The following is a 27,788-nucleotide window of genomic DNA, read 5'->3' on the forward strand; positions in this document are numbered from 1 at the left end:
AACATTTTTTCAGGTGCTTTTCAGCCATTCGGTATTCCTCACTTGAGAATTCTTTGTTTAGCTCTGTACCCCATTTTTAATGGGGTTATTTGAATTTCTGGAGTCCAGCTTCTTGAGCTCTTTGAATATATTGGATATTAGTCCCCTATCAGATTTAGGATTGGTAAACATCCTTTCCCAATCTGTTGGTGGCCTTTTTGTCTTATTGACAGTGGTTTTTTGCCTTACAGAAGCTTTGCAGTTTTATGAGGTCCCATTTGTCAATTCTTGATCTTACAGCACACACCATTGCTGTTCTGTTTAGGAATTTTTCCTCTGTGCTCATATCTTTGAGGCTTTTCCCCACTTTCTCCTCTATAAATTTCAGTGTCTCTGGTTTTATGTGGAAGTCTTTGATCCACTTAGACTTGAGCTTTGTACAAGGAAATAAGAATGGATCAATTCGCATTCTTCTACATGATAACCGCCAGTACCCCAGAGCTCGTGTCTCTAGCTGCATTTGTATCAGAAGATGGCCTAGTCAGCCATCATTGGGAAGAGAGGCCCCTAGGTCTTGCAACCTTTATATGCCCCAGTACAGGGGAGTACCAGGGTCAAGAAGTGGGAGTGGGTGGGTAGGAGAGCAGGGTGGGGGGAAGATATAGGGAACTTTAGGGATAGCATTTGAGATGTAAATAAAGAAAATGTCTAATAAAAAAAGAATTATCTGTTTAGCTCTGTACCCTATTTTTTAAGTGGGTTATTTGATTTGTTGTTTTATAATTTCTTGAATTCTTAACGTACTTTGGATATAAGTCCTCTGTCAGATGTAGGGTTGGTGAATATCTTTTTCCCTTTCTATAATCTGTTGTTTTGCCTTATTAACAGTTTCTCTTATCTTATGGAAGCTTTTCAGTTTTATGAGGTCAACTTATTAATTGTTGATTCTATAGCTATTAATGTTCTGTTCAGGAAGCTGTCGTCTGTGCCAATGTCTATAAGGATTATTCCACACTTTGTTTTTTATCTGGTTTAATGTATTTGGTTATATGTTGAGATCTTATCCTCCTGTGCTTGAGTTTTGTGCATAGTGATACATATTAATGTATTTTCTTTCTTCTACTTGCAGACATACAGTTAGACCAGCACCATTTGTTGAAGATGCTTTCTTTTTTCCATTGCATAAATTTGACTACTAAATTTGTCAAAAAATAAGTGTCTGTTGTCATGTGAAATTATTCCTGGGTCTTTGATTTGATCTCATTGATAAATTTTATCTGTTGTTATACCAATATCAATGATGCTTTTATCACTATTGATCTGTAGTACAGATTGAAATCTGGGAGGGTGATATCTTTTATGGTACAGTATTAGTTTCCTTGTCTTTGCTTGTTTTCTAAAAGAGGCAGATATTTTTCTTTCAATGTTTGTAATAATATTGTGCTGGAATTTTGATAGGGATTGTGTTGAATCTGCAGATTAGTTTTGATAGGATGGTCAGTTTTTCCTGTGGTAACCCTACTTAAAATTGAGCATGGGAGAACTTTCCATTTTCTGAGTTCTTCTTTAACTTATTTCTTCAAAGACTTGAAGTTATTGTCGTATATGTCTTTACATTTCTTAGTTATGGTTTTACACCAAATACTTTTTATCATTTGTGGATATTGTGAATTGTGTTGTGTTTCGGATTTCTGTTTCAGTCATTTTGTCATTTGTATATGTGGACTTTCCCTCACCTATACAGATCCTATTTTACCTGGAATCTGATAGCTTAAATAATGCAGAAGACTTCAGTCTGCATCTGTAAGGCCTTGTAGGTGGGCACATAAATTTGACCTCATGCCAATTTTAGTGTAGTTTTATACATAAATGTAACAAAGAAAGCAAGTATTCAAGCAATAATACAAGGAGCATGGCTTGAAATCAGAAAAACATGATCAGAAAAACATGTAAGTAAACATGAGTAAGCAAAGTAAATATTGACAGAGCAGGACTTTTCCAGAGAATTCTCAGGAGATCAGTTTAAACACAATTCCCTGGCACTTAATAAAGATGGTATCTGGGAAATTATGACAGCAAGGCAGAAAGCCATATCGAAATTCGAGGTACACTCTCCAGTTGGGTCCTTTAGCTATGTTTTGCCACTCAACAAGAATAAACATCTTGTTAACTGAATGTGAACGTTCAGCAGAAGAGTCATGGGATCATGCTTGAAAACAATCTATGGATCAAAATGTACTTGAGGTCAAAGGCTGTCTGCCTTTGGTCTGGAGTCTCTCTGACTGTTCACCAGGGCTTTGTTCACCATGCACCATTCTTATGATAATATCCTGACAGTATGTATATAAGAGGGCAGTTGATTTGTTTTCTTAAGTTAACTTATATAGCCACTTCGCAGAAGGTGATTATCATCTGTAGAACCTCCCTGGTAGAGTTTTGGGGACCTTTATCATAACAACTATGAAGAGTGATACTTTGCCTTCCTGTTTTCCAATTTGTACTCCCAAGATCTCCTTCAGATGTCTCCTTGTTCTAGCTAGAAATCCAGATGCTATATTAAATATATAGGAAAGGGTGCTCATCCTTGTTCCTGATTTTACTGGAATTGCTTTAAGTTTCACTCTATTTAATTTGATGTTGGCAATAAGCTCGTTATAAATTGACTTTATTATATTTAGGAATGCCCTTTTTATTTCTGATTGCTCCAAAGATTTTGCCATGAACGGGCATTGGGTTTTTTCAAATGTTTTTTCAGCATCTATTGAGATGCTCATCCATTTTTTCCTTTGAGTTTCTTTATATGTGGTATTACATTGACATACTTTTATATATTGAACCATCCCAGTATCTCAGGGATGAAGCCTACTTGACCCTGGTGGATGATCTTTTTAATGTATTCTGAGATTTTCTTTGCAATTATTTTATTAAATATTTTTCTATCAGTGTTCATGAGAAAAACTGCTCTGCAATTCTCTTTCTTTGCTGAATATTTGAGTGATTTGGGTAACAGGATGACTTAGACAATAAAATGAATTTGGAGTTATTTTTCTGTTTCTATCTCATGGAATAAGTTTTAGGAGTATTGGCATTAATTCTTCTTTGAAAATCAGGCAGAATTCTGTGATGAAACTATCTCTCCTGTCTCCCGTGGCTTTTTTCCCTTCCTTCCTTCCTTCCTTCCTTCCTTCCTTCCTTCCTTCCTTCCTTCCTTCCTTCCTTCCTTCCTTCCTTCCTTCCTTCCTTCCTTCCTTTTCCTTCCTTCCTTCCTTCCTTCCTTCCTTCCTTCCTTCCTTCCTTCCTTCCTTCCTTCCTTCCTCCTTTCCTTCCTTCCTTCCTTCCTTCCTTCCTTCCTTCCTTCCTTCCTTCCTTCCTTCCTTCCTTCCTTCCTTCCTTCCTTCCTCCCTCCCTCCCTTCCCTCCCTCCCTCCCTCCCTCTCTCTCTCTCTCTCTCTCTCTCTCTCTCTCTCTCTCTCTCTCTCTCTCTTTCTTTCTTTCTTTCTTTTGGATTGGAAACTTTTAATGACTTTCTATTTCCTTAGCAGTACAGGTCTTTTTAGATTATTTTTCTAATCTTGATTTAACTTTGGTAAATGGTATCTATTAAGAAAAATTTCCAATTCTTTTAGATTTTTTAAAAAAATTTTGTGGAATACAGGGTTTTAAATTAAAATGTAATGAGTCTTTGTATTTCCTTGGTGTCTACTGTTATGTTCCCCTCTTTATTTCTGATTTTATTAATTTGGATTATTCTTTCTATCTTTTAGTGATAACTATTTGTCTATCTTGATGATTTTCTCAAAGACTGAATTTGACTGGTTCTTTCTATTATTCTCTTTGTTTCTATTTTATGGATTTCCTTTCGTCCTCAGTTTGATTCTTTCCTGCCTTCTACTGTTCCTATTATGCTTGCTTATTTTTGTTCTAGAGATTTTCAGTGTGTTTTAAGTTGTTAGTAGGCATCCTCTCCATTTTTTAAATGTATAAACTTAATGCTATGAACTTTCACTTTAGCACAAATTTCAATGCACACAATAAGGTTGAATATGCTGTATCTTCGTTTTGATTGAATTCCAGGAAGTCCTTTATGTATTTTTTTTTTTATTTCTAGCTTGACCCAGCAGTTATTCAGTAAAGAGTTGTTCAGTTTCCATGAGTTTTAGGCTTTCTATTGGTTCTGTTCTTGTTGCAGTTAGTTTTAATCCATGGTGGTCTGATAAGATAAAAGGTGTTACTCCAGTGTTCTTATATCTGTTAAGACTTGCTTTGTGACCAAGTATTTACTCAATTTGGAAAAAAGATTCCATTATGTGCTAAGAATAAAATATGTTCTATCGTCCTTGGTTAAAGTATTATATTCATATCAGTTAGGTCAATTTGGCTCATAATATCTGTTAAGTACTGTACTTCAATGTTTATGTTTTGTATGGATGACTTATCCATTGCTGAGAGTCTAATAATGATGAATCCAACTAGTAACATGTGAGGTTCAGTGTATGATTTTAGCTTTAATAATGTTTATTTTACAAATATGGTTGCTTTTGTTTTGAGACATACTCATTAAAAAAATTAAGAAGTAATTTTGATGTAGTAATTTTCTTTTGGTGAGTATAAAGTGTTCTTCCCCATCTCTTTTGATTAATTTTAATTGGAAGTCTATGTTGGTAGATATTAGAATCGCTGTGTCAGCTTCTTTCTTGGTTACATTTGCTTGGAAAACTTTTTTTCTAACCTTTTACTCTGAGGCAATATCCATCTTTGATGTTATAGTATGTTTCTTGTATGCAGCAGAGGAATGGATCTTGTTTTTTGGATCCATTCTGTAAGACAATGCCATTTTATTAGGTAATTGAGTCCATTGATACTGATTGATATTAACAATCAATGATTGCTAAAGGCCTTTTCCCCAAGCAGCTTGATTATGAAATTTTCATTTTGCATGTTTAGTGTTTCGATTATTATATAATGGAGGAAATTTATGTTCTGGGGCCATTTTTTTTAAGTGTGTAGTAAATGTTATATACCTTTATAGACATGTCCTTTTAAAAGTTAATAAAATATTCTTCCATGATTAAAAAAAAATTCTAGGTTATTGAGCTGGGATTCTTCTCCTTTTTTCCTATTATTCATAGGTTTGAACTGGTTATAGTGTCAGTCATTTTTTTTTTATATAATTCATGTTTTTTCTTTTTCTTTCTTTTTTTTGTTTTTTTGTTTTTGTTTTCTTTTGTTGTTTTTTTGTTTGTTTGTTTGTTTTTCGAGACAGGGTTTCTCTGTATAGCTCTGGCTGTCGTGGAACTCACTTTGTAGACCAGGCTGGACTGGAACTCCGAAATCTGCTTGCCTCTGCCTCCCGAGTGCTTGGGATTAAAGGTGTGCACCACCATGACCGGCTTTCTGTTTTCTTTCAAATATAGAATGTAGACATAATGATACACACAAACACAGTCAGACAGATAACTCCTTTTGAAAGCATTCTCCTTTGGGGATGGCAAGATGGCTTAGCAGGTAAAGGTGCGTGTTGCCAGTTTTGATGATCTGAGTTCATTCCTCAGAATCCACATGGTAAAAGGAGACTGACTCCTGCAAGAGTCCTCCGATTTCCATACATTTTCCAAGGTGAGTGTGTGCGGAAGTCAGTCATTTTGTTCACCGTTTTTTCTTTTTTCTTTTTTTTTCCCAATTTTTATTAGGCATTTTCTTCATTTACATTTCAAATGCAACCCTGAAAGTCCCTTATACCCACCCCCCTGCTTCCCTACCCACCCATTACTACTTCTTGGCCCTGGTGTTCCTCTGTACTGAGGCATATAAAGTTTGCTAGACCAAGGGGTCTCTCTTCCCAGTGATGGTCAACTAGGCCATCTTCTGCTACATATGCAGCTAGAGACACGAATTCTGGGGGTACTGTTAGTTCACATTGTTGTTCCACCTATCGGGTTGCAGACCCCTTCAGCTCCTTGGGTACTTTCTCTAGCTCCTCCATTGGGGGCCCTGTGTTCCATCCAATAGCTGACTGTGAACATCCACTATGTGTTTGCCAGGCAAGGGCATAGCCTCACAGGAGACAGCTATATCAGGGTCCTTTCAGCAAAATCTTGCTGGCATATGCAATAGTGTCTGCGTTTGGTGGCTGGTTATGGGATGAATCCCGGGTGGGGCAATCTCTGGATGGTCCATCCTTTCGTCTCAGCTCCAAACATTGTTTCTGTAACTCCTTCCATGGGTGTTTTGTTCCCAATTCTAAGAAGGGGCAAAGTGTCCACACTTTGGTCTTTGTTTTCTTGGCTTTGGGTTCTTTCTTCAGGGGATTTATTAATTTCTTCTCACTTTTTTGATGTTTTCTTGTATGTCTGCAAGAGATTTATTCTTTTCTTTTTTAGGGAACTCTATCACTTTCATGATGATGCTTTTAAATTTATTTTCTTCTGCTATGATAGAATATCCAGAGGTTGTTGTAATAATATGACTAGACATTTGTGGTGCCATATTGCCCTGGCTATTGCTGATTGTATTTTTACACTGTCATACAGGCATTTGGTTTTAATATGAATATAGGTTGTTACCCTTTCAGTCTTCTTGGCTTGGTGGTACAGTAGGAAGTCTCCATCAAAGCTGATACTCGACTTCTGGTAGCTGTTTTAGCCTTCTTCCTGCACGAGGTCTCTGTTCTCTCTGTCATAGCAATCACTTGCTCTGACAGGCATAGTCTACCCTTGATCAGAAGTAAATTATTTTTAATCTTAATATGTCCCTGTTTTTAAAATTGGGTTTTATTATATAATATATATAATATATCCCGATTACAGTTTCTCCTTTCTCTATTCTGCCCAGTTCCTTTCCAACTCCCCTCCCATCCCAGTCCATACTCTTCTGTATTTCATTAGAAAAGAATAGGCTTCTTTGGCATAGTAACAAAACATAATTAAATAAACCATAAGATAAAAACAAAAGAAATTGCACCAAAGTTGGACATGGCAAACCATCAGAAGGAAAACATCCCAAGAGTAATCAAAGCCCCTCAAGAGTTTCATACAAATACTAAAATGAAAGCTATAATATATGCAAAGAGGACCTGGTTCAGAACTATGTAGGCCAAATGCTTTCTGCTTCTGTCTCTGATAGCTCATATGAGGTTTGTGCAGTTAATTTATAGGGCTTTGCTCTCTTGTTGTCCTCCACCTCCTTTGGCTCTTACACTCTGTCTGCCTCCTCTTCATTATGGTTTAATGAGCTCTGAGAAGACTGATTTTAGAACTGTGTATTCCAAGGTTTCTCTGGATCTCTGTCTCTCTGTCTCCCTTCTCTGTCTCTGTCTTCTCTCTCTCTCTCTCTCTCTCTCTCTCTCTCTCTCTCTCTCTCTCTCTCTCACCAATGTCTAGCCTCTATATTTCTTCCTATGTGATGAAGGAAAAAGCATCCCTGATGATAACAGAATAACACTCTCATCTGTGAGTATAGCAGGCTATCATTAGGTGTCATTTATTGTCATATATTAGTAAAGACCACTGGTGTGTTCTTTTAGCCTAGGTCTTTGGGCTATCTAGTCTATAGTTCTTCATAACCCAAGCACTCTTGAGTTATTAAAGGTATTAAATTCATTGTTCAGTCATATGTAGAAGCAATCATATGTGTAATGATTTAAGCAATCATCCACATAAGAGCCAGAAGCTCATTTTCTTCCATTATTTTACCTGATCCTGATCAACCCTCTTCCTTTCCTACCAGTCTCTTTTCCAGCTCTCTGACATTTGGTTTTAATTTTATGATCTATTTAGTTTTAAATAGATCATAAAATTAGATAAAAAATAGATCAATCTGTGTGATCATTGAGTAGGAACTGTGTATTGGAGTTCAGGGAAGTGACCAGTGAGCATATAACTGAAGACATTGACTCTCCCTCTCCATGAAAATGTCAGTGGGAAGTAATTCACTTATTAAGGGTGGAAACCTCTAAATATGCTTGATTACTGACAAGCTACTTTTTATGCAGAGCCAGTGAAGGCATCTACCACTGCAGTGAGTTCATGGCTGCAATGTCTTACCAAGAAGGTGGCATTTTATAGCCTTTGCACATATCTTCTAGCTCTGACTTTTTTTCCTTTGTGCCCTTTCATTAATGTTCCATGAGCTTGAGAGGGGATGCACTTGTTTAAGGGTGTACACTTACCCATCACCTATTTTTTTTATAATTTGTGAAGATATGAGCCTTGTATCCACTGTCATATATTAGAAAAAGAGGCTTCTCAGATTAAGGTAAAAGATAGTATTTTGTGATGGGTATAAAGTTTATATTCAGGAGACAGTTTGAAAATAAGTCAGTTTAGCTAAGTGACTTCACTGCCATGAATTTTTGACCATGTTTAAGCATAGAATCATTTGTGTGATGTTATTTCTGGGGAGACATAGTCATTCCAGGTAGGGAACTGTGGTAGTTTGTATATGGTTGGCCTATGGAGGGGGCACTATTAAAGGTGTGGCCATATTGGAGGAGGTATATTGTTAGAGGATGTATGTCATTGTGGATGTCTGCTTTGAGGCTCCTGTGCTTAAACTCCACCTACTTTGAAGAGTCCTCTACTGACTGCCTGCCAGGGATGGCCTCTTCATGGCTGCCTTTGGCTCAGGATATAGAACCATGTCTGCCTGTATTCTGACATGCTTCTAGCAATAATGATAATGGACCAAAACACTGAAAATGTAAGCCAGCCCAATTAAATGTTAGCCTTTTAAGAGTTGTTTGAGTCATGGTATCTCTTCACAGCAGTAAAACCCTATCTAAGACAGGAACCAACAAGAGAAATTCCTTCCTTACCCCAGTTATTATCTTCAACCATATACTTTTCTGTAATAATTGAACAAACCCTTTTAAATTTTTTCAAGTATCCACATTTCACTATTTTTAATTAAAAGCAAAAGCCATATTTTCTTTCTAAAAAGAAAGTACATTTTAAAAAGTTAATATATTTGAGTCATTTTGTTGTTGGTTCTTTTCCTCTGTTTTTGTTCTTTCAGTCAAATTTCTCTGCCCACCCACGAGGCCTTACAGATGCAGAAATGATAGAATCTGCCTGCAACTTGAGAAGATATGCAATGGGATTAATGACTGTGGGGACAACTCTGATGAAGAACACTGCAGTGGTAAATCTGTTTGATTGGAAATATTGATTTGGGAACAACTTGAAAGATAAGAGAATAAATTTATTACTTAAAATTAATTGTAGCAAAAAAAAATCCTTTTTGACTATATGAAGGCTTTTCCCCAGGCACCAGAGCTTGCCACGGTCATATAGAAGGAAAACCACTCCCTAGCATTTCATCTGCATTTAAAAAGAAAATTGTATGGCTTTATTCAATGTCTCCCCCTAAGGTACTTCATTTAAGATAATATTAATCTCACATGAAAAATAACTTGGTTTAAAATAATTCCTTGTTAAAATGGAGATGGAATGGAGAAAGTCTTCACAAATTATGTGCAGATAAAATATTTTTCTCAATATTCTGAGATACACAAATCTTCAATACCAAAAAGATGATTCAGAAACCATGCTGGACTCATTCTCATCTAAGTCTTCTGCTTCCTATAAAATACCTACTTTTTGAAAAAAGTCATATCAAAAGCTATTATTGCATACTAAGTGCACATAGCAATAAAATGATTGACTGACACACGGGTCAATACATTTCTCAGTTCTTGCCCGCAATGTTTCTATTTAAGTAGACAGTGAAGCCCACAACTAGTCAATGTGTACAGAATAAGAAACTTAGAAATGGTTAGCTCAAAGTGGGGTGCATATGTCACATTTCCCCCTCAAGGCTCAGAGTTCCTTGTAAAAGAGGGAGCAGAAATACTGTAAATAATATTTGTACATTTTCTTATAAAAAGTGAGTTCTCTTTAATATATGGAATATTTTCATTTTTCCAAATTCTAAAACTTTAAAAATCTATTTGACTTAGCCCATATATCTTGAATTATAAGACAGAAGATTCTGTATTTTCGTAGCATTTAGTACAATGTTGAATACATTGTTTGTTCAGTTTTATGGTATGAAACACTAACCACTTCCTTAATGCTTCATAGGTAAACTGTCATTGAAATCCAAGCCTTGTAAGAAGGATGAGTTTACTTGTAGTAACAGAAATTGCATCCCCATGGAGCTGCAATGTGATGGCCTTGATGACTGTGGTGATGGCTCTGATGAACAAAGCTGCCTGAAGAGTGAGTGGTTTCTATTAATGGGGTACAAGAAGGAAGATTCTCTATCATGAATTGGTCTACTCTTGCATGGAGACAACTCTTCACTGTGCACACATGTCAGACCTTTGCTAAATTAGCATTACTTGGAGGATCACCTAATTTTTGGACTATGGGATAGAATAGTTGATTTAGCATGAATTTGATCAGTTGATGTAGGTAAGAGACAACACAGTCTTTTCTCCATAATAAAACTCCTCTGGATTATTTGCGTTTAAAGGGACTTTCCTTAATGGAGAAAAAGAAACAAAATTAAGGCTACTGTACTGAAATTACAGGGAAGGCTTCCTTTGTTCTAACAGCATTGTAAGCCTGTTTTCCACTGACATGTTACTTTTATTAGTGTGCCCAAATCAAAAATGGTTCAAGCTGTGGTTTTAGCCTTCTGGCCCCTGATGAATGCATCTGCAGAATAGTTGTAAAAAAAAAATTCTAGGGAAGGTTCTGGCTGTTAGAAAAAATACAAGATAGGTAAATATTGTTGTAAAGATGGCCTTTCAGGAAAATTATTTATATCACTTGGTTTTAGGAAGTTGTGTGGTTTAACAATGGCTGTCAATATTAGTGTAAGCAGATGTTCTCCTCTGTATTTAATGTAATTAATTCAGTCATTTTAGGCCCTGTGAGTCTCAAAAAAAGAAGAGTGTATGTGCATAGAAGAGCAAAACTTTAATGGGAATTATCCACATAATAAAATATTTCGAATTAAAAAATAAACTCCAATAAAAAATAAACACCAAAGTCATATTAGTTTTGATTCTACTATTTAAATCCTAGCTCCCATTGAACACACCTGTGAGAACAATGGGAATCCATGTGGAGATGATGCATATTGTAATCAAATCAAAACATCTGTTTTCTGTCGCTGTAAGCCAGGATTTCAGAGAAACATGAAAGGCAGAGAGTGTGCAGGTAAAGTAATTTTCATATTTTCTTAACAGCTTGCCCTCAATCCTCGGCTTATAAAGAAACCCAAGGCTGCTAAGTTAACCAATGACTGCTCTTCAGGAAAAGCAGTATCTATGGGCTAACATTTCACTTATGGGGGAGAGGGGGGAGCAGGGGGAAGGGAAGGGAGAGGGAGGCGGGGAGGGACAGGGAGAGAGAGTCTGGGGCAAAGAGCATGTTTGATTATACAGCTAAGCTAACTATCCCTGAAACTATAAAGCCTCTCTGAACAAATTTAGCCCTGCAACAATTGTGTTTTGAAAAGCAAATTACAAATTTATGGGTTAAAAACTATTGAAGTATTAGACTCATTCCATGAAAGTATATTATGAGGTGACACATTTTTCTTGACTGTGGTATTTCTCATGCTGTGGCAAATAATTCATTTTGAGGAACTTGTAAGCTTTTGTCCTAGCACCATGGTTTAAGCAATCCTTTGAAGTAAGTCTTTAAAAATTTAAAGTCAGTGTCTAAATGACCTCCTTGTCAACTTCTGATCATGTAAAAATTAGGCATTCAATTAAGAGATAATTTCAAAATAAGCTATATATAAACATACATCAGAGCTTTAACTATAGAGCCATATATACTGCATTTTTCCAATGTCTATACTACTTATGGTATTTTTGATATTTTATAATATTTACTTGTTATTGGAATTTTCAATAATCTCAGATGTCTGTATAGCATATTTCTGTTAAATATTATTTTGTTAATTTATTCATGATTTTGTGAGTACATGGTGCCTAGAGATTGACCTCATTCCTTTCTAACTCTCAACATTGCTTTTGTGAGATAAAGCCTGGTACTGAACCTGAACATCACTGATTGTTTAGAATGTTGATCAGGAAGCTCCAGGGATTCTTCTCTAGCCACTGTGCTACTTTCCCTCATGGGGCATTGGGATCTAAACTCAGATCTTCATGCTTGTTTGTCCAGCGCTATCCAATGGGCCATCTCCATAGCCCCATGAAAAACTACAATAATCTATTCTTCCAGCTCTTATTTGCCTAAATTTCTGGTTTTAAAATGACTTTCCATTTTATCAAACAACATGTAAACACTAATTCATGATACTCACCCATGGATGAAAGCTGTGTTTCTATACACTTTGAGAACTCTGCTCACGTGGCCTCTTTTCTTATTAACATGAGACTTTGAAAGTTGGTAAACTAAGTGTTCGCTACTTTAATTAAAACCATTTTTCTTTTGATATCTGTGCCTATCATTTATATGCAAATACACACATAGAAAGAGAGATTAAAGACACTAGTTTTGACTGTATTGATTACCTAAAAGGACAAAAGTGTAGACGGTTCCTGTTTAATGTGTGTTTACTAACTTTAGAAATTCTGTTCTCAATATTTCATTTTATGCTATTGCAAAGAAATATAACCACAACTATATTATTTGTCAATTCAAATAACCATTTTTAACTATTTTTATACCTCTGTTGTAGATTCAAGTAAATTCTGAACATTAATTAAAAATGAGTCAAATATATATATATATTTGTTAAAAAGCAATTTCCATTTGATATTAAAGAGAAAAAGGGTATTAACTAGACTTTGCAATTTAGTCTGTTAAGGTCCTTCACTTTTATAATATATATATTATAAAAATATTGTTTTGTATTAAATTCAAAACAGTTTAGTTGAAATAACCAAAAGAAAGAAAGACAAGATTATAGAATAGAAACAGAAAGACCTTAACAGTACTGTGTACAGGTGTGGTGAATATGTGAAATCAGAAGAGCCAAAAATTGAAAAGATCAGAATCTTTTTATAAGACAAAACACAGGTTTATCTTATATACCAAATCCAGAGGTAAGCTGTAGAAAGAGCTGACACCCTAAACAAAGCAGAATAACCTACTGCAATTTAGATGATTAAGATTTAATATGATACATTTTACTTCATCCCTGATCCCTCCTGAAGACAAGTAAATGTTCATTACACAGAAAGTAGTTGGTATTACAGAGCTTCAGGATTCACTGGAGAAAAGCCATAACATAGGCAACAGAATGTGCAAAATAGACTGTCATGGTGTCATCTTCATGTGTCATTAGGTATGGTTGTGTATAGCATTGAGCCTTTAAAATGCTATAGAGTGCTAAATAAAAGACAGGTATTTTCCTAAACTAAACATAATCTGAGGTATGACTTTATCTTACAATCTTATTACATAATCAGGGCAAGTATACAATATGCGGGGAGCAGAGGAATCTTAAGTGAAAGTGGAGGGGGAAAAAGGGTGGTCAACAAATCCCCTGATCATGTGACTGAGTTCTCAGGTCTACTCATGCCCCTAATTCAGTGTGGCATGTTTCAAATCACAGACATCACCTGTGGCTTCTTTACTTCTTGCTGACTTAGCCCTGCTTATTTGCAGATGGCTGTTCAGGTTCTCTATTTAGTTGTCACGATAGTCCTTATTTTTCAATGGTGGAGATGGATTCTGAGCTCTTCTTTCACAGATCTCAATGAATGCCTGCTGTTTGGAATATGCTCTCACCACTGTCTAAACACACGAGGATCATATAAATGTGTCTGTGACCAGAACTTTCAAGAAAAAAACAACAGCTGTATAGCAAAAGGTAAGGTAATTAAAAAGTGATTTCAATTCTTCATGAATATCTTAAGGGGAAAATTTTGTACATTGCATTTTAGCAAAAGACCTATTCTGAATAAGATGAAATATTTAGATATTAAGGCAATCAATGTGGCTACCTTATTTTTATTTTGAAATGGGAACTATATTTTCCTTTGATGAAAAATATCGTGTTTCTATTCTGGAAACTTCCAAATTCTCCTGTGTGAGCTCATTTTAAAAGCTGCAGTAAGTCCTATACCACTAGAGCTTGTTTGCTTGTGTCTCTGCCTTATCGTTTTAGTCTAGTTCAAAGTGATTTACAGAGAAAATTATTAAAGATCGAGCAAAAAGTATTAAAATTACTTTTTGTTTTTAGCAGTTTGTCAGTAGAATAAAAAATTTAAGCACCAGTCTTATAGCCCAGTAATTCTGTTTTTTCAATAAGTGTAAAAATATTTTTTACAACTGTAAAACTATGAAGGCATAAGGACTAGGATTAAAAAAAACATGTAGTGACAAGTTGAAAAGTTACAAAATATAGAAATAAGATTTTAATATTTGCATATTAACACAGTTATGGTGCTAGACTTCTAAATATGTATTTTAATTGCTCATGTATTTTACACAATATATAGCTTTAATATCATCAGTTACACAATATCATTAATGAGAAGTAATCACATGAGAAAACTGGTCCAATGTCACTTATCCTGTGTGAATGGTGTTAAGTGTACTTAAATTTGAATCCTAGGACTGAATCCTATGACCATACTTTCCACACTACATGGCCTAGAAGAAGTCACTCTTCATTATTCGAGACTTGGTTCTTCATTTATAAAATTGCGTTATCATATCTATTTCCATGATTTCTGTGAGAAATCAAAGTAAATTGAAAGAAAATTAATATAATATACAAAAGAATAAATATTGAGTAATATTTACACTAGTAAATGATTTATTGTATATTATCAAATTCTGTGATCCAAATTTATTTTAGTTAGAAATAAATTAAAATTACAAAACCTTAATGTAACAAAGAATAAAATCTATTAAATGGAAAATAAAACAGGACAGGATGTAGCTTAGAGATGGATTTTTTGCAAAGCCATCAGTTGAATGAATCTCTACCCCCTAAAAAAGAAAGAAAAAAAAGATGGATGGAAGGAAGGAAGGAAGGAAGGAAGGAAGGAAGGAAGGAAGGAAGGAAGGAAGAAGCTTAAATAGTTAAAGTTATAGGGACACATGTCATAGAATAGCATCTAAATACCAAAAATCAGCACACAGTATGTTGTGCTTTGCTAAAGACATCCTTTTCCAATCCTTAATTTATGCACATGAATAAAGTTTTGTACTTAAAAAAAGAACGTGACTACTAATGAATATTGTAAAAAAGTGTTAAGCAGAAATCAAATATTGTGAAGAGTTTTATAAAGGTATAAAACTAGCTGATTTTCACTTTGGAAGAAACTGTATAAAGAATAACAAAGCAAGATAATTTAAAGTATATCATCACTTTTGCTCTAGTTGAAATTTCCTCTATTTTGTATTTTATTACAATAATCTGCAGGCTCTGAAGATCAAGCTCTCTACATAGCTAATGACACTGACATCCTGGGTTTTGTATATCCATTCAACTACAGTGGCGGTCATCAGCAGATTTCTCATGTTGAACATAATTCAAGAATAACAGGGATGGATGTACATTATCAAAGAAATGTGATTGTCTGGAGTACTCAGTTTAATCCAGGCGGGATTTTCTACAAAATGATCGATGCCAGAGAAAAGAGACAAGCGAATAGTGGCTTGATTGTAAGTAAATAACAGAAAATTTGAAAGCTATGCCTTCTTTAAACATCCTTAATTAAAAAAAAAGATCAAAGTATCTGAAGAATTAAGATAATCAGTTATTTATTCCATACAGAAATAAATAGTTCTTTCTATTTTCACAAAAGCATATTTACTCTAAAATTTACTCTAAATTCTGGTTTGTATTTTGCTTGAGTGCATTTACCATTGTTACATGGGAATGAAAATAAATAACAGCTGGATGTTTGGAACACATTATATTTTATATTTAAAATTCATGCATATTGTGAACAGAAGCCATTTTTAATCTTAATATTTGAATGGGAAATATGTGTGCTTTTTCCATTAGAATGTAACATAACATGGAGAAAATTGTTTCAGTTTTATGAATATCAAAATCTACTTATGAGACAAGAAACTAGAGTTTCACTATTCCTTCCTTTTTTTTTGAGAAATGCATTTTGGAGAACATTTGGCTGATACAGGAAGGGAATGTTGATTTTCATGGCTAGTTTTGAAAATAATAAAATAGACCACTTGTTTAGAATTGTATTTGTTGACAATCTCTATTTTCATTACAGCCTTTAAAGTTATTGCATATTTTGTATTTTAATGTAACCAAGGAAAAAGAGATGTGCATACTTATTTATTTTGAGGGAGCTTGGCCTTTCTTCCATACAATTCCAAAGTCAGGTGATACCACAGAAAGGCCATGGTACCTGTTTGGATTCCTCATTAAGTTTTTTTTACAACAGAATCTATCATAAATATCTAAGGATATGAGTGATAACTGATGAGGCTTAGAAAATATTCTAATTTTATACTACAATAAAGGTTTAAGCTGCAAGAATACCACTTGATGTTGTGTTGAACATATTTTAATTATATTTTAATGTATTCCTTATATGTTCAGTTAAGTGAATGTATTTTATGGGAGGGAAGTGGCAGCCTATGAGTGCAGATGCTTTGGAAGGCCAGAAATTCATAGCATGAAAGTTACAGGTAGTTGTAAGCCATCTGACATGGGTATTCTGAGGAGAACTTGAACTCTGAAAAAGCTCTTCACATTCTCAATTTCTGAGATATCTCTCCAAGTACAACTTTTTTTAAAATATTTTTTATTAGGTATTTTCCTCATTTACATTTCCAATGCTATCCCAAAAGTCCCCCATACCCTCCCCCACACTCCCCTACCCACCCACTCCCACTTTTTGGTCCTGGCATTCCCCTGTACTGGGGCATATAAAGTTTGCAAGTCCAATGGGCCTCTCTTTCCAGTGATAGCCGACTAGGCCATCTTTTGATACATATGCAGCTAGAGACACGAGCTCCGGGGTACTGGTTAGTTCATAATGTTGTTCCACCTATAGGGTTGCAGATTCCTTTAGCACCTTGGGTACTTTCTCTAGCTCCTCCATTGGGGGCCCTGTGATCCTTTTAAATAAACAAAATTAACTAATGAATTCAGGTTTAGAATAGACCAACTGTTTATAAACTTGTCTGTGTCACTGAGTTCTTTCTTCAGCTCTCCCTGCCAGAGACAGTGTTAGGTAAGTTTGAATTCTACTCAGAACAGGTCTAGTACAGAGAGGAGTCATTCAGCAGATCATTCTGTCCCCCACCTTGCAGAGCTGTACTTTCTCTCTGTCAAATCACAAGATGACACATAGTCATTGTGTGTGCAATGGTTAGCTGTAAAAATAATGTCTCTTTTCATATCACTCCTGAAAATGAAGGTTGCTTGTGACCTCATTTTCTTTCTCTGGTGTCATGAAATCCCTTGGTTGGCCTGACTTTGAATTATGTTCCTGTTTTCTATCAGTTCTTTAGTTTCTTTGACCTAATTTTAGGTGTTTGATCAAAATCTAATTAAGTATATGTCATGTATTTATTATAGATTGATCACATGTAAATACATTAATTTTCATATAAACCAACAAATTGTATTACTACATAACTACATTGTTAAAATTTATTGACAGGATGCTGTGTGCTGCATGTTGTACTAAAGATGCCTGACAGTTTTTTAAAGATCACTTACATGTTCAGTTTTGGTATAATTTTTGGATGCAAATTATTTTGTTTAATTTAGTTCTTAGATTTATACACAATCAGTGTTAATAAGTACATTTTTATAAATTAGATGGCAAAACATTTAATATTTGATAACTAAGATTTTATATTTGTTCAGTCAGATGTATGAGTATATATCTTATTTATACAGTATACACATTTATTTGCTGTCATGTCTGCAGCTTTCTGTAACTTCAGTAGAAAATTGCTTGTAATCCATGGTAAAGACTTTCATTAGGCTTGTCTGAAACAGGATATGAAACCTAACTTACTTTTAAATGGTTGTGATGAGTTTGTTACATTGTCTAGACTATTTTCTCCAGTCCTTTCAGAAGGAATATAACTAACAACATTAACCAGGGAAGCTGTGCATTACTTTAATATAAAACTTGCTGTCAAAGAGCTAATAGCTGATTCAATGCAGTATCAAAGAGAGGGGAGCTGTTGAGCCATACATTGTGGTTCACTACTACTTTGTAATCCCAGTGCCTTAATGTAACAAGATGCAAGAGTCTATTCTGACCACTTTGATTTAGGGTAAATTTCAGATAAATTAACATCTCTGACTCTTAATTGTACATCTGAAAAAATGTTTACAGTCTTGAAAGCAGTCAACTTCTGAATCCCATTCCAGGTAATAAACATTTGTGATTTCACAAAGACAGGCAATAGAATATGTTAGAATATGTGTCTCTCAACTTTTAACTAACCCTATTGTTTCTCTAAAATATATCTTGTGTATAAAAAACAAAAAAAAAACATATTTTAATGTCAGATAAAAGTGTGTGTTTCTAATGGTTACCAGCTTATCACCAATTAGTTCAAAAATCATAAAATCTATTTTATGTTCTAAGTTTTCAAATATGTGTTGAAAATACAGACTGAGGCTTCTATAATTCTTAGAAAACAAAACTCAGGACTTTTCTACAAATATGATTTTGACACATGGAATTTTCTCTAAATCTAAAGACAAGGGAAAAAAAATCACAGAATCAAATGATTACTACATTAGCATTTTTCTATCAATTTCTTTTAGTTTTTTAAATTTTTACTAAAAATTTTACATATAAATTTTGAGAATATTTCTTTCCAAGACTCCTCCCAATCCTCCTGACTTCCACACCTACTCAACTTCATGTTCTTTCCCCACCATCTCACTTTAAAAACAACCGAAAAAAAATTAATCAAACTCAGGGGTGAAATCAACCAAGTGGAAACAAGAACTATTCAAAGAATTAACCAAACAAGGAGTTGGTTCTTTGAGAAAATCAACAAGATAGATAAACCCTTAGCTAGACTCACTAGAGGGCACAGGGACAACATCCTAATTAACAAAATGAGAAATGAAAAGGGAGATAACAACAGATTCTGAAGAAATCCAAAACACCATCAGATCCTATTACAAAAGGCTATACTCAACAAAACTGGAAAACCTGGATGAAATGGACAAATTTCTAGACAGATACCAGGTACTAAAGTTAAATCAGGATCAAGTTAACAATCTAAACAGTCCCATATCCCCTAAAGAAATAGAAGCAGTCATTAATAGTCTCCCAGCCAAAAAAAAGGCCAGAACAAGATGGGTTTAGTGCAGAGTTCTACCAGATCTTCAAAGAAGATGTAAGTCCAGTTCTGCACAAACTATTCCACAAAATAGAAGTAGAAGGAATTCAATCCAACTCATTCTATGAAGCCACAATTACTCTGATACCTAAACCACAGAAAGATCCAACAAAGATGGAGAACTTCAGACTAATTTCCCTTATGAATATCGATGCAAAAATCCTCAATAAAATTCTTGCTAACCGAATCCAAGAACACATTAAAGCAATCATCCATCCTGACCAAGTAGGTTTTATTCCACAGATGCAGGGATGGTTTAATATACGGAAATCCATCAACATAATCCATTATATAAACAAACTCAAAGACAAAAACCACGTGATCATCTCCTTAGATGCAGAAAAAGCTTTCAACACTATCCAACACACATTCATGCTAAAAGTCTTGGAAAGATCAGGAATTCAAGGCCCATACATAAACATGATAAAAGCAATCTACAGCAAACCAGTAGCCAACATCAAAGTAAATGGTGAGAAGCTTGAAGTAATTCCACTAAAATCAGGGACTAGACAAGGGAGCCCACTTTCTCCCTACCTATTCAACATAGTACTTGAAGTCCTAGCCAGAGCAATTCAACAACAAAAGGACATCAAGAGGATACAAATTGTAAAAGATGAAGTCAAAATATCACTTTTTGCAGATGATATGATAGTATATATAAGTGACCCTAAAGATTCCACCAGAGAACTCCTAAGCCTGATAAACAGCTTCAGTGAAGTAGCTGGATATAAAATTAACTCAAACAAGTCAATGGCCTTTCTCTACACAAAGAATAAACAGGCCGAGAAAGAAATTAGGGAAACAACACCCTTCTCAATAGTCACAAATAATATAAAATATCGTGGCGTGACTCTAACTAAGGAAGTGAAAGATCTGTATGATAAAAACTTCAAGTCTCTGAAGAAAGAAATTAAAGAAGATCTCAGAAGATGGAAAGATCTCCCATGCTCATGGATTGGCAGGATCAACATTGTAAAAATGGCTATCTTTCCAAAAGCAATCTACAGATTCAATGCTATCCCCATCAAAATTTCAACTCAATTCTTCAACGAATTAGAAAAAGCAATCTCCAAATTCATCTGGAATAACAAAAAACCTAGGATAGCAAAAACTCTTCTCAAGGATAAAAGTACCTCTGGTGGAATCACCATGCCTGACCTAAAGCTTTACTACAGAGCAATTGTGATAAAAACTGCAAGGTACTGGTATAGTGACAGACAAATAGACCAATGGAATAGAATTGAAGACCCAGAAATGAACCCACACACCTATGGTCACTTGATCTTTGACAAGGGAGCTAAAACCATCCAGTGGAAGAAAGACAGCATTTTCAACAAATGATGCTGGTACAACTGGTTGTTATCATGTAGAAGAATGCGAATCGATCCATTCCTATCTCCTTGTACTAAGGTCAAATCTAAGTGGATCAAGGAACTTCACATAAAACCAGAGACACTGAAACGTATAGAGGAGAAAGTGGGGGAAAGCCTCAAAAATATGGGCACAGGGGGCAAATTCCTGAATAGAACAGAAATGGCTTGTGCTGTAAGATCGAGGATTGACAAATGGGATCTCATGAAACTGCAAAGCTTCTTCAAGGCAAAAGACAGCGTCAATAAGACAAAATGGCCACCAACAGATTGGGAAAGGATCTTTACTTATCTTAAATCAGAGAGGAGACTAATATCCAATATTTATAAAGAACTCAAGAGGGTGGACTCCAGAAAATCAAATAACCCCATTAAAAAATGGGACTCAGAGCTAAACAAAGAATTCTCACCTGAGGAATACCGAATGGATGATAAGTACCAGAAAAAATGTTCAACATCCTTAATCATCAGAGAAATGCAAATCAATACAACCCTGAGATTCCAACTCACAAGTGTCAGAATGGCTAAGATCAAAAATTCAGGTGACAGCAGATGCTGGCAAGGATGTGGAGAAAGAGGAACACTCCTCCATTGTTGGTCGGATTGCAAGCTTGTACAACCACTCTGGAAATCAGTCTGGCGGTTCCTCAGAAAATTGGACATATTTCTACCAGAGGATCCCGCAATACCTCTCCTGGGCATATATCCAGAAGATGTCCCAACCGGTAAGAAGGACACATGCTCTACTATGTTCATAGCAGCCTTATTTATAATAGCCAGAAGCTGGAAAGAACCCAGATGCCCCTCAACAGAGGAATGGATACAGAAAATGTGGTACATTTACACAATGGAGTACTACTCAGCTATTAAAAAGAATGAATGTATGAAATTCCTAGGCAAATGGATGGACCTGGAGGGCATTATCCTGAGTGAGGTAACCCAATCACAAAGGAACTCACACAATATGTACTCACTGATAAGTGGATATTAGCCCAGAAACTTAGTATACCTGAGATATAAGATACAATTTGCAAAACAAATGAAACTGAAGAAGAACGAAGACCAAAGTGTGGACACTTTGCCCCTTTTTAAAATTGGAAACAATCACCCATGGAAGGAGTTACAGAGACAAAGTTTGGAGCTGAAACAAAAGGATGGACCATCTAGAGACTGCCATATCCAGGGTTCCATCCCATAATTAGCCTCCAAATGATGACACCATTGCATACTACTAGCAAGCGTTTGCTGAAAGGACCCTGATATAGCTGTCTCTTGTGAGACTTGGCCGGGGCCTAGCAACCACAGAAGTGGATGCTCACAGTCAGCTATTGGATGGATCACAGGGCCCCCAATGGAGAAGCTAGAGAAAGTATCCAAGGAGCTAAAGAGATCTGCAACCCTGTAGGTGCAACAACATCATGTACTAACCAGTACCCTGGAGCTCTTGACTCTAGCTGCATATGTATCAAAAGATGGAAAATATCTAGTTAGTGTTGAACACAACTGGATGAAGAAAGTATCTTAAGAAATTTTTTTAAGCAAGTGATAGACAGGTTGATTGATACTCATGCAATGCCTTTATTGAGTCTTCTATATGGTCACCATTGAGGGTGAAGCAACTTAACACTAGTTACCATTCATGCAATGTAAAACATTCAAACATAAAATTAAATAACATGTATATTTTCTGTAATGGTGTAATCACAGTAGAGAATTCTGTTATCATTTAACTCTGCCTGATAATTGTTTATTAACTGAGTAGAAATCTGTGTGCTCACTAGTTTGGTCCATGCCATCCTGGCTCCATTCTTTTGTGATTGGAAAGAGTTCTCTGTACATTAGCAAAGTTTGAAACTACAACCAGAGATGTAAGTGTGCTTTTTTTTTCAAGTAGCACTAACTGTGGCTTCTGCATCCCTCCATCTACACATGTATACCCCTATCCTAGAGCACCGAATAATCCATTATTTAAGCAGTTCTTTTACTTATATGTAAAGAAAACACTCTTGATATAAAGTTCACATCTTTCTTAGCTTTTCCTCAATAAATATTTAACTATTATTAAAAAAAAAAAAAAAAAAAAGATGGCCTAGTCGGCCATCACTGGTAAGAGAGGCCCATTGGACATGCAAACTTTATATGCCCCAGTATAGGGGAATGCCAGGGCCAAAAAATGGGAATGGGTGGGTAGGGAAGTGGGGGGGGGGAGGGTATGGGGGACTTTTGGGATAGCATTGGAAATGTAATTGAGGAAAATACGTAATAAAAAAATATATTTAAAAAACCAAACAAACAAAAGATAAAAATAAGAAAATTTGAAAAGCAAAACATACCTTTTTAAAAAAAAAAACAATAGTAAAAATAATATTTAAAAAATAAAACAAAACAAAAACAAAAAGTTCACCAAAAATGGAGTTGGTTTTGTATTTGCCTGTTATTCCCACACAGAGGACCTGAGTTAAGATAAAGTTGACACTTCATTAAAGAAAACTAATTTTCTCTTTCCTAGTATCAGTTAGAAATAGCTAATAGGTTAGGGGTGAGATCTTCTGTTCCCTCCTCCTTCTCAGTTCTAGGATTATGTCTGTTTTGAAGCTGTGCATGTCTTGTGTATGCTGTCGCGGACTATGACTTTGTACCTGTATGGATACTGCTTTGTCTGGAAGACACTGTTGCCTGAGAGTCATAGACCACCTCTGGCTCTTGAAATCTGTTTATCACCCATTTAGGACTGAGTACTCCAAAGGTCTCTCACTCTCAGAATATTTTCCAGGTGTGGAACCCTTTGTTAATTGCCAATTACTGCAAGAAGCTTCTTTGATGGAGGTTGAGTCATTCTCTGCATCATGCGCAGAGCAATCTGTAATTACAAGTCATTTTATCACTATGGTAATTTAGTAAAACAATAATAGGTGTTCCCCCTAGGCCCATGATCTATCTAATCTGAAGATTCCTGGCTGCTTTTGCAGTGGCAAATATGGATTCTATCTCACGGAGTGGGCCTTAAAATCCAACAAAAGTGTAGTCGATTACTCCCATAACATTTATACCAGAATTGTACTAGTATATTGGCATGCATGTTTTTGTTGCCAGAAGCACAGTTGCTAACTGGGTGATAGTGATATTTACTTTTCTTTTAGCATTACTTTTCTGGTAGCATGCAGAGTACCTTCTGCTTTGCTCAGTTGCTTCAGAGATAGTTGCTCTCCTGTTGCCCCCCCATTTCCTCTTATTATTACACTCTTTCTGACTCTGTTTCCATGGGGTTCCCTGAACTCTGAGGAGAGGGATTTGATAGAGGCATCCCATTTAGATCTGTGTATTCTTAGGTATCTGTCCCTCTCTGGGTAATGTTTGGCTGTGGATCTCTGTATGTGTTCCATCTGTTTCAGGAGGAAGCCTCTCTGATGATGTTTGAATCTATTAATATAGCCTTGGTTCTCAGTTGCCCCAGAAGTGCCTGCTATACCTTCCATCTTGTGGAGTGGATCTTATGTGAAATTAGAGTTCAGTTAGTTATTCCCACATGTATGTGCTACTATTGTTCTAGCACATCCTTCACTAAGGATGGCATTATAGAACAACAGGGAATGTAGGTAGGTTGATGTTTTAAGTTTTTTTTTTTTTCCCCTTTGGTAGCCTGAAAATTACCTTCCCATATGAAAGACACTAGGATTTAGAGGTTCTATACAAGCAAATGATCAACTTGTTCATTTTTAATGAGTTATGTTAAGTGATATAGTCAGCCATTGTGGCTTTGTTATCATCTTGTAAAGTGCAACCCCTTGTCTTAGTAATAACCTGGGTTGTTCAAGAATTTGCATGGGATGCCTTTGGACAGCAACTCAATTGATATAACCAGATATAACTAACAGCTTCTTTGGTTGACAGGAAATGGAAAGTTATGGCTTTGCCTTCCTTATTATTTGGAGACTTTATTAAATCAAATTCTTAATTTTCAGAGTTTTTTACTATACTAGGTATCATAATACCTCTCTATGCTCTTCAGTTCAAGCCATGACTCCCTACTTTCACCTCATCTTTCCCATCTCCTCTTCCACTCATGACTTGATCCTCCTGTTCCTCTACCTCATATTTCCATTCTCCCTAAAAAATTTTTCCTTTTCTTATTCCCAGAAAAAATTGGTGTCCCTTATTAGTCCTTTCCTTTATTCCCAAATTCTTGGAGTCTATGAATATGTGACCTCATAAAATATTTTATGAAATATTCCTTCAATTTATAATTTATCTAACAATTTGGAGAGTGTTGGCATAAATCTTCTTTGAAAGTCTGTTGGAATTCTTCATTAAAATTGCCTGATTATCGGCTTTTGTTGATTTGGTGACTTATTTTCTCTAGTGTGTGTTTTTGTCAAGTATCACTTCATTGTAGTCAAGTACACTAAAGGATTGTTTTGGCTATCCTGGGTCAATTGTTTATTATGAATTTTGAGATTTTTTTTATTTTTTTATGTATTTAATTTTCAACTTCTTTTGTTCCATCTCTGCATCTCCTTTTAAAATACAACTTGGTATATTCCTATATTTTGCTTATAAGTATTTTGCTGAGGATTTTTCAATTGATGTTTGTGGTTTGAATATGCTTGAATGAAGGAGTGGCACTACTAGGAGATGTTGGAGTATGTGTGGCCTAGTTAGAGAAAGTCTATCACTGTGGATGTGGGCTTTAAGTCCCTCCTCCTAGCCATATGTGAAAAAGTCTTCTCCTAGCTGCCTTCTGATCAAGATGGATAACTCTCAGCTCCTCCAAGGCTAGCATGCCTGGATGCTGCCATAATTCCCACCTTGATGATTGTGGACTGAACTTCTGTATCTGTAAGCCAGCCCCAATTTAAAATTCCCCTGATAAGAGTTGGCTTAGTTCTGATGTCTCTGCACAGCAAAGGAAATCCCAACTAAGATAATGCTCATCAGGAAAATTGTGCTATAGTTCTGTCTGTCTGTCTGTCTCTCTGTGTCTCTCTATGACTATGTCTGTGTCTGTCTCTGTCTGTCTGTGACTGTCTGTGTCTGTCTATCTGTCTGTATCTCTCTCTCTCTCTCTCTCTCTCTCTCTCTCTCTCTCTCTCTCTCTTTCCTCTCTCTGTGTGTGGTGTATTTCTTAATCTGGTTTTTGGTATTAGAGTATTATTGACTTCATAGGAATTTTGTTTGATGCGTTTCTTCTTTTTCTATCAATAGAAAAAAATTTAAAGTATGTTTTTCTGAAGGTCTTTTATAATTTCAATTTAAAAAGCATTTTTGCTTTGAAAGACTTCTAAAATTTTTCTGTGAATCCATATGAGCTAGGCTTCTAATTAGGGTGTTAATCTTTAATTGTTTGACTTTGATGGTTTTGATGGATCTAGAAATTCATCCATTACTTTTAGCATTCTAATTTTACAGATTTCCCTTAAGATAGTCTTAATTGTGTTCACATCTGCTGTCGTTTTTCTCTGTTCAATGCTGAGTCTGTTGATTTAGTTACCCTTTTTCTTTCTGCTCATTTTGACATGGGTTTGTTGATCTAGTTTAATTTCTCATTAACAGAGAACCTACTCTTCCATTAGCCGGTTCCTAGTAGTTTTCATTCTCATTCATTAATTTTAACTCTAATTTTTGTTATTTCTTTTTGGATTTGTTTTTGTTTTGTTTATACAAATTCTTGGGTTGTATCCTTTATTTATTAGTGTCTTTTCTGAGCTCTTAAAATTATTTTTGTGATATAAAATGATTACATGATTTTCCCCTTTTACCTGATTTGTTTTTCTTTCCATTCATTTCTACAAATAACCTTATATTCCCCTATGTGCTCTCTTTCAAATCCATGACATGTTTATTTTTTAATTTTGGTTATGTAACCTGATCACTTTGTATCACTTTAAAAGATTGCTGTGTTAGAACTTTTAAAAATGTATCCCAGAGTGTTTACTGCTATGTTCTCATTTTCAGTGAACTTCATGAGGCTTTTAGGTTTATTCTGGCTTTCTTCTTTGATCCACTTCTCATTCAGGAATATTGTTTGAGCTTTCATAGTTTGTATATTTACTAGAGATTTGTTTGCTATGGGTTTTAAATTTTATAACAATGTATTTAGATAGAATACATAGAGTTATTTCAATTTTTCCTTTCATTTTTAAAGATGTGTTTTGTATCTCAACATGAAGTTTTTTTATAGCCTCTTCCATAAGATGCTGCATAGAATGGATATTATTTAGTTAGAATGGTGTATGTGTGGAGTCCATTTAATAGATGTTATTTCTCAATGTTAATATCTTTGGTTTCTTTGCTTATGGATTAAGTAATTAATTTATATTTTGTGTATTTATTGAATGATTGATTGATTTACAATTCAGATAATCTCTGTTGTCGAGAAAAAGTTATTAAAAAAATCATCTACTATTTTTGAGTTGATCTGTACCTTTAAGGCCAGTAATACTAAGACAGATTTTAGTGCATATATATTTAGAATTATAATCTCTTATTGATTAGTTGTCCACCTGATTAAAACAAAGTGCTTTATTTTGTTTTCTGTTTACTTTTAATTTCAAATATATTTTATCAGATATAATATCAACACTCATTTGGTTCATTGTTTCAATTTTCTGAAATAAATTTACTTGATCGTTTCCCTTACGATGGTGTCTATATCTAAAGCTAAGCTGAATTACTTATAAAGAAAAAAGAAATTGATTTTGTTTCCTTTTTTGACACTTTTAAAAATTTTATTGCTTATTTAATTTTTTTTAATTTCAAATGTTATCACCCTTCGAAGTTAAGCCTCTATCCCCTTTCCTGCCCCCCCCCCCCCCGCTTCTATGAGGATGCTCACCTACCCCCTCCCACCTTTGCACCCTAGCATTCCCCTACACTGGCTACTCCATTGAGCCCCCACAGAACCAAGGGGCTCCCCTCCCACTGATGCCAAATAAGGTAATCCTCTGCTACATAAGCAGCTAGAGACATGGGTCCCTCCATGTGTAGTTTTTGGTAGGTGGTTTAGTTCCTGGGAGCTTTGGGGGTCTGGTTGGTTGATATTGTTTTTCATGTGGAGTTGCTAACTCCTTCAGCTCCTTCAGTCCTTCCCCTAACTCCTCCATTGGGGTCCCTGCGCTTAGTCCGATGGCTGGCTATGTGCATCTACG

At 35.3% G+C, this 27,788-nt stretch overlaps 1 protein-coding gene across 3 annotated transcripts in view; it reads left to right on the forward strand.

Moving 5' to 3' along the window:
- Positions 1–27,788, forward strand: part of Lrp1b (LDL receptor related protein 1B) — a 2,026,300-nt gene that overhangs the window by 1,895,645 nt on the left and 102,867 nt on the right. For 2 of the 3 annotated variants that reach the window (XM_021181392.3, XM_029472167.2), the window contains exons 73-77: positions 8,991–9,116; positions 10,058–10,195; positions 11,009–11,143; positions 13,656–13,775; positions 15,339–15,580. In XM_021181392.3, coding sequence (XP_021037051.1) covers positions 8,991–9,116; positions 10,058–10,195; positions 11,009–11,143; positions 13,656–13,775; positions 15,339–15,580 — 761 coding nt within the window. Of the gene's footprint in view, positions 1–8,990; positions 9,117–10,057; positions 10,196–11,008; positions 11,144–13,655; positions 13,776–15,338; positions 15,581–27,788 lie in introns of those variants that run through there. The other variant, XM_029472172.2, reaches the window with a different exon arrangement.

Source organism: Mus caroli, unplaced genomic scaffold, assembly GCF_978045245.1.
Source record: "Mus caroli unplaced genomic scaffold, Mus_caroli_1 scaffold_2, whole genome shotgun sequence".
NCBI classification, from domain to species: Eukaryota; Metazoa; Chordata; class Mammalia; order Rodentia; family Muridae; genus Mus; species Mus caroli.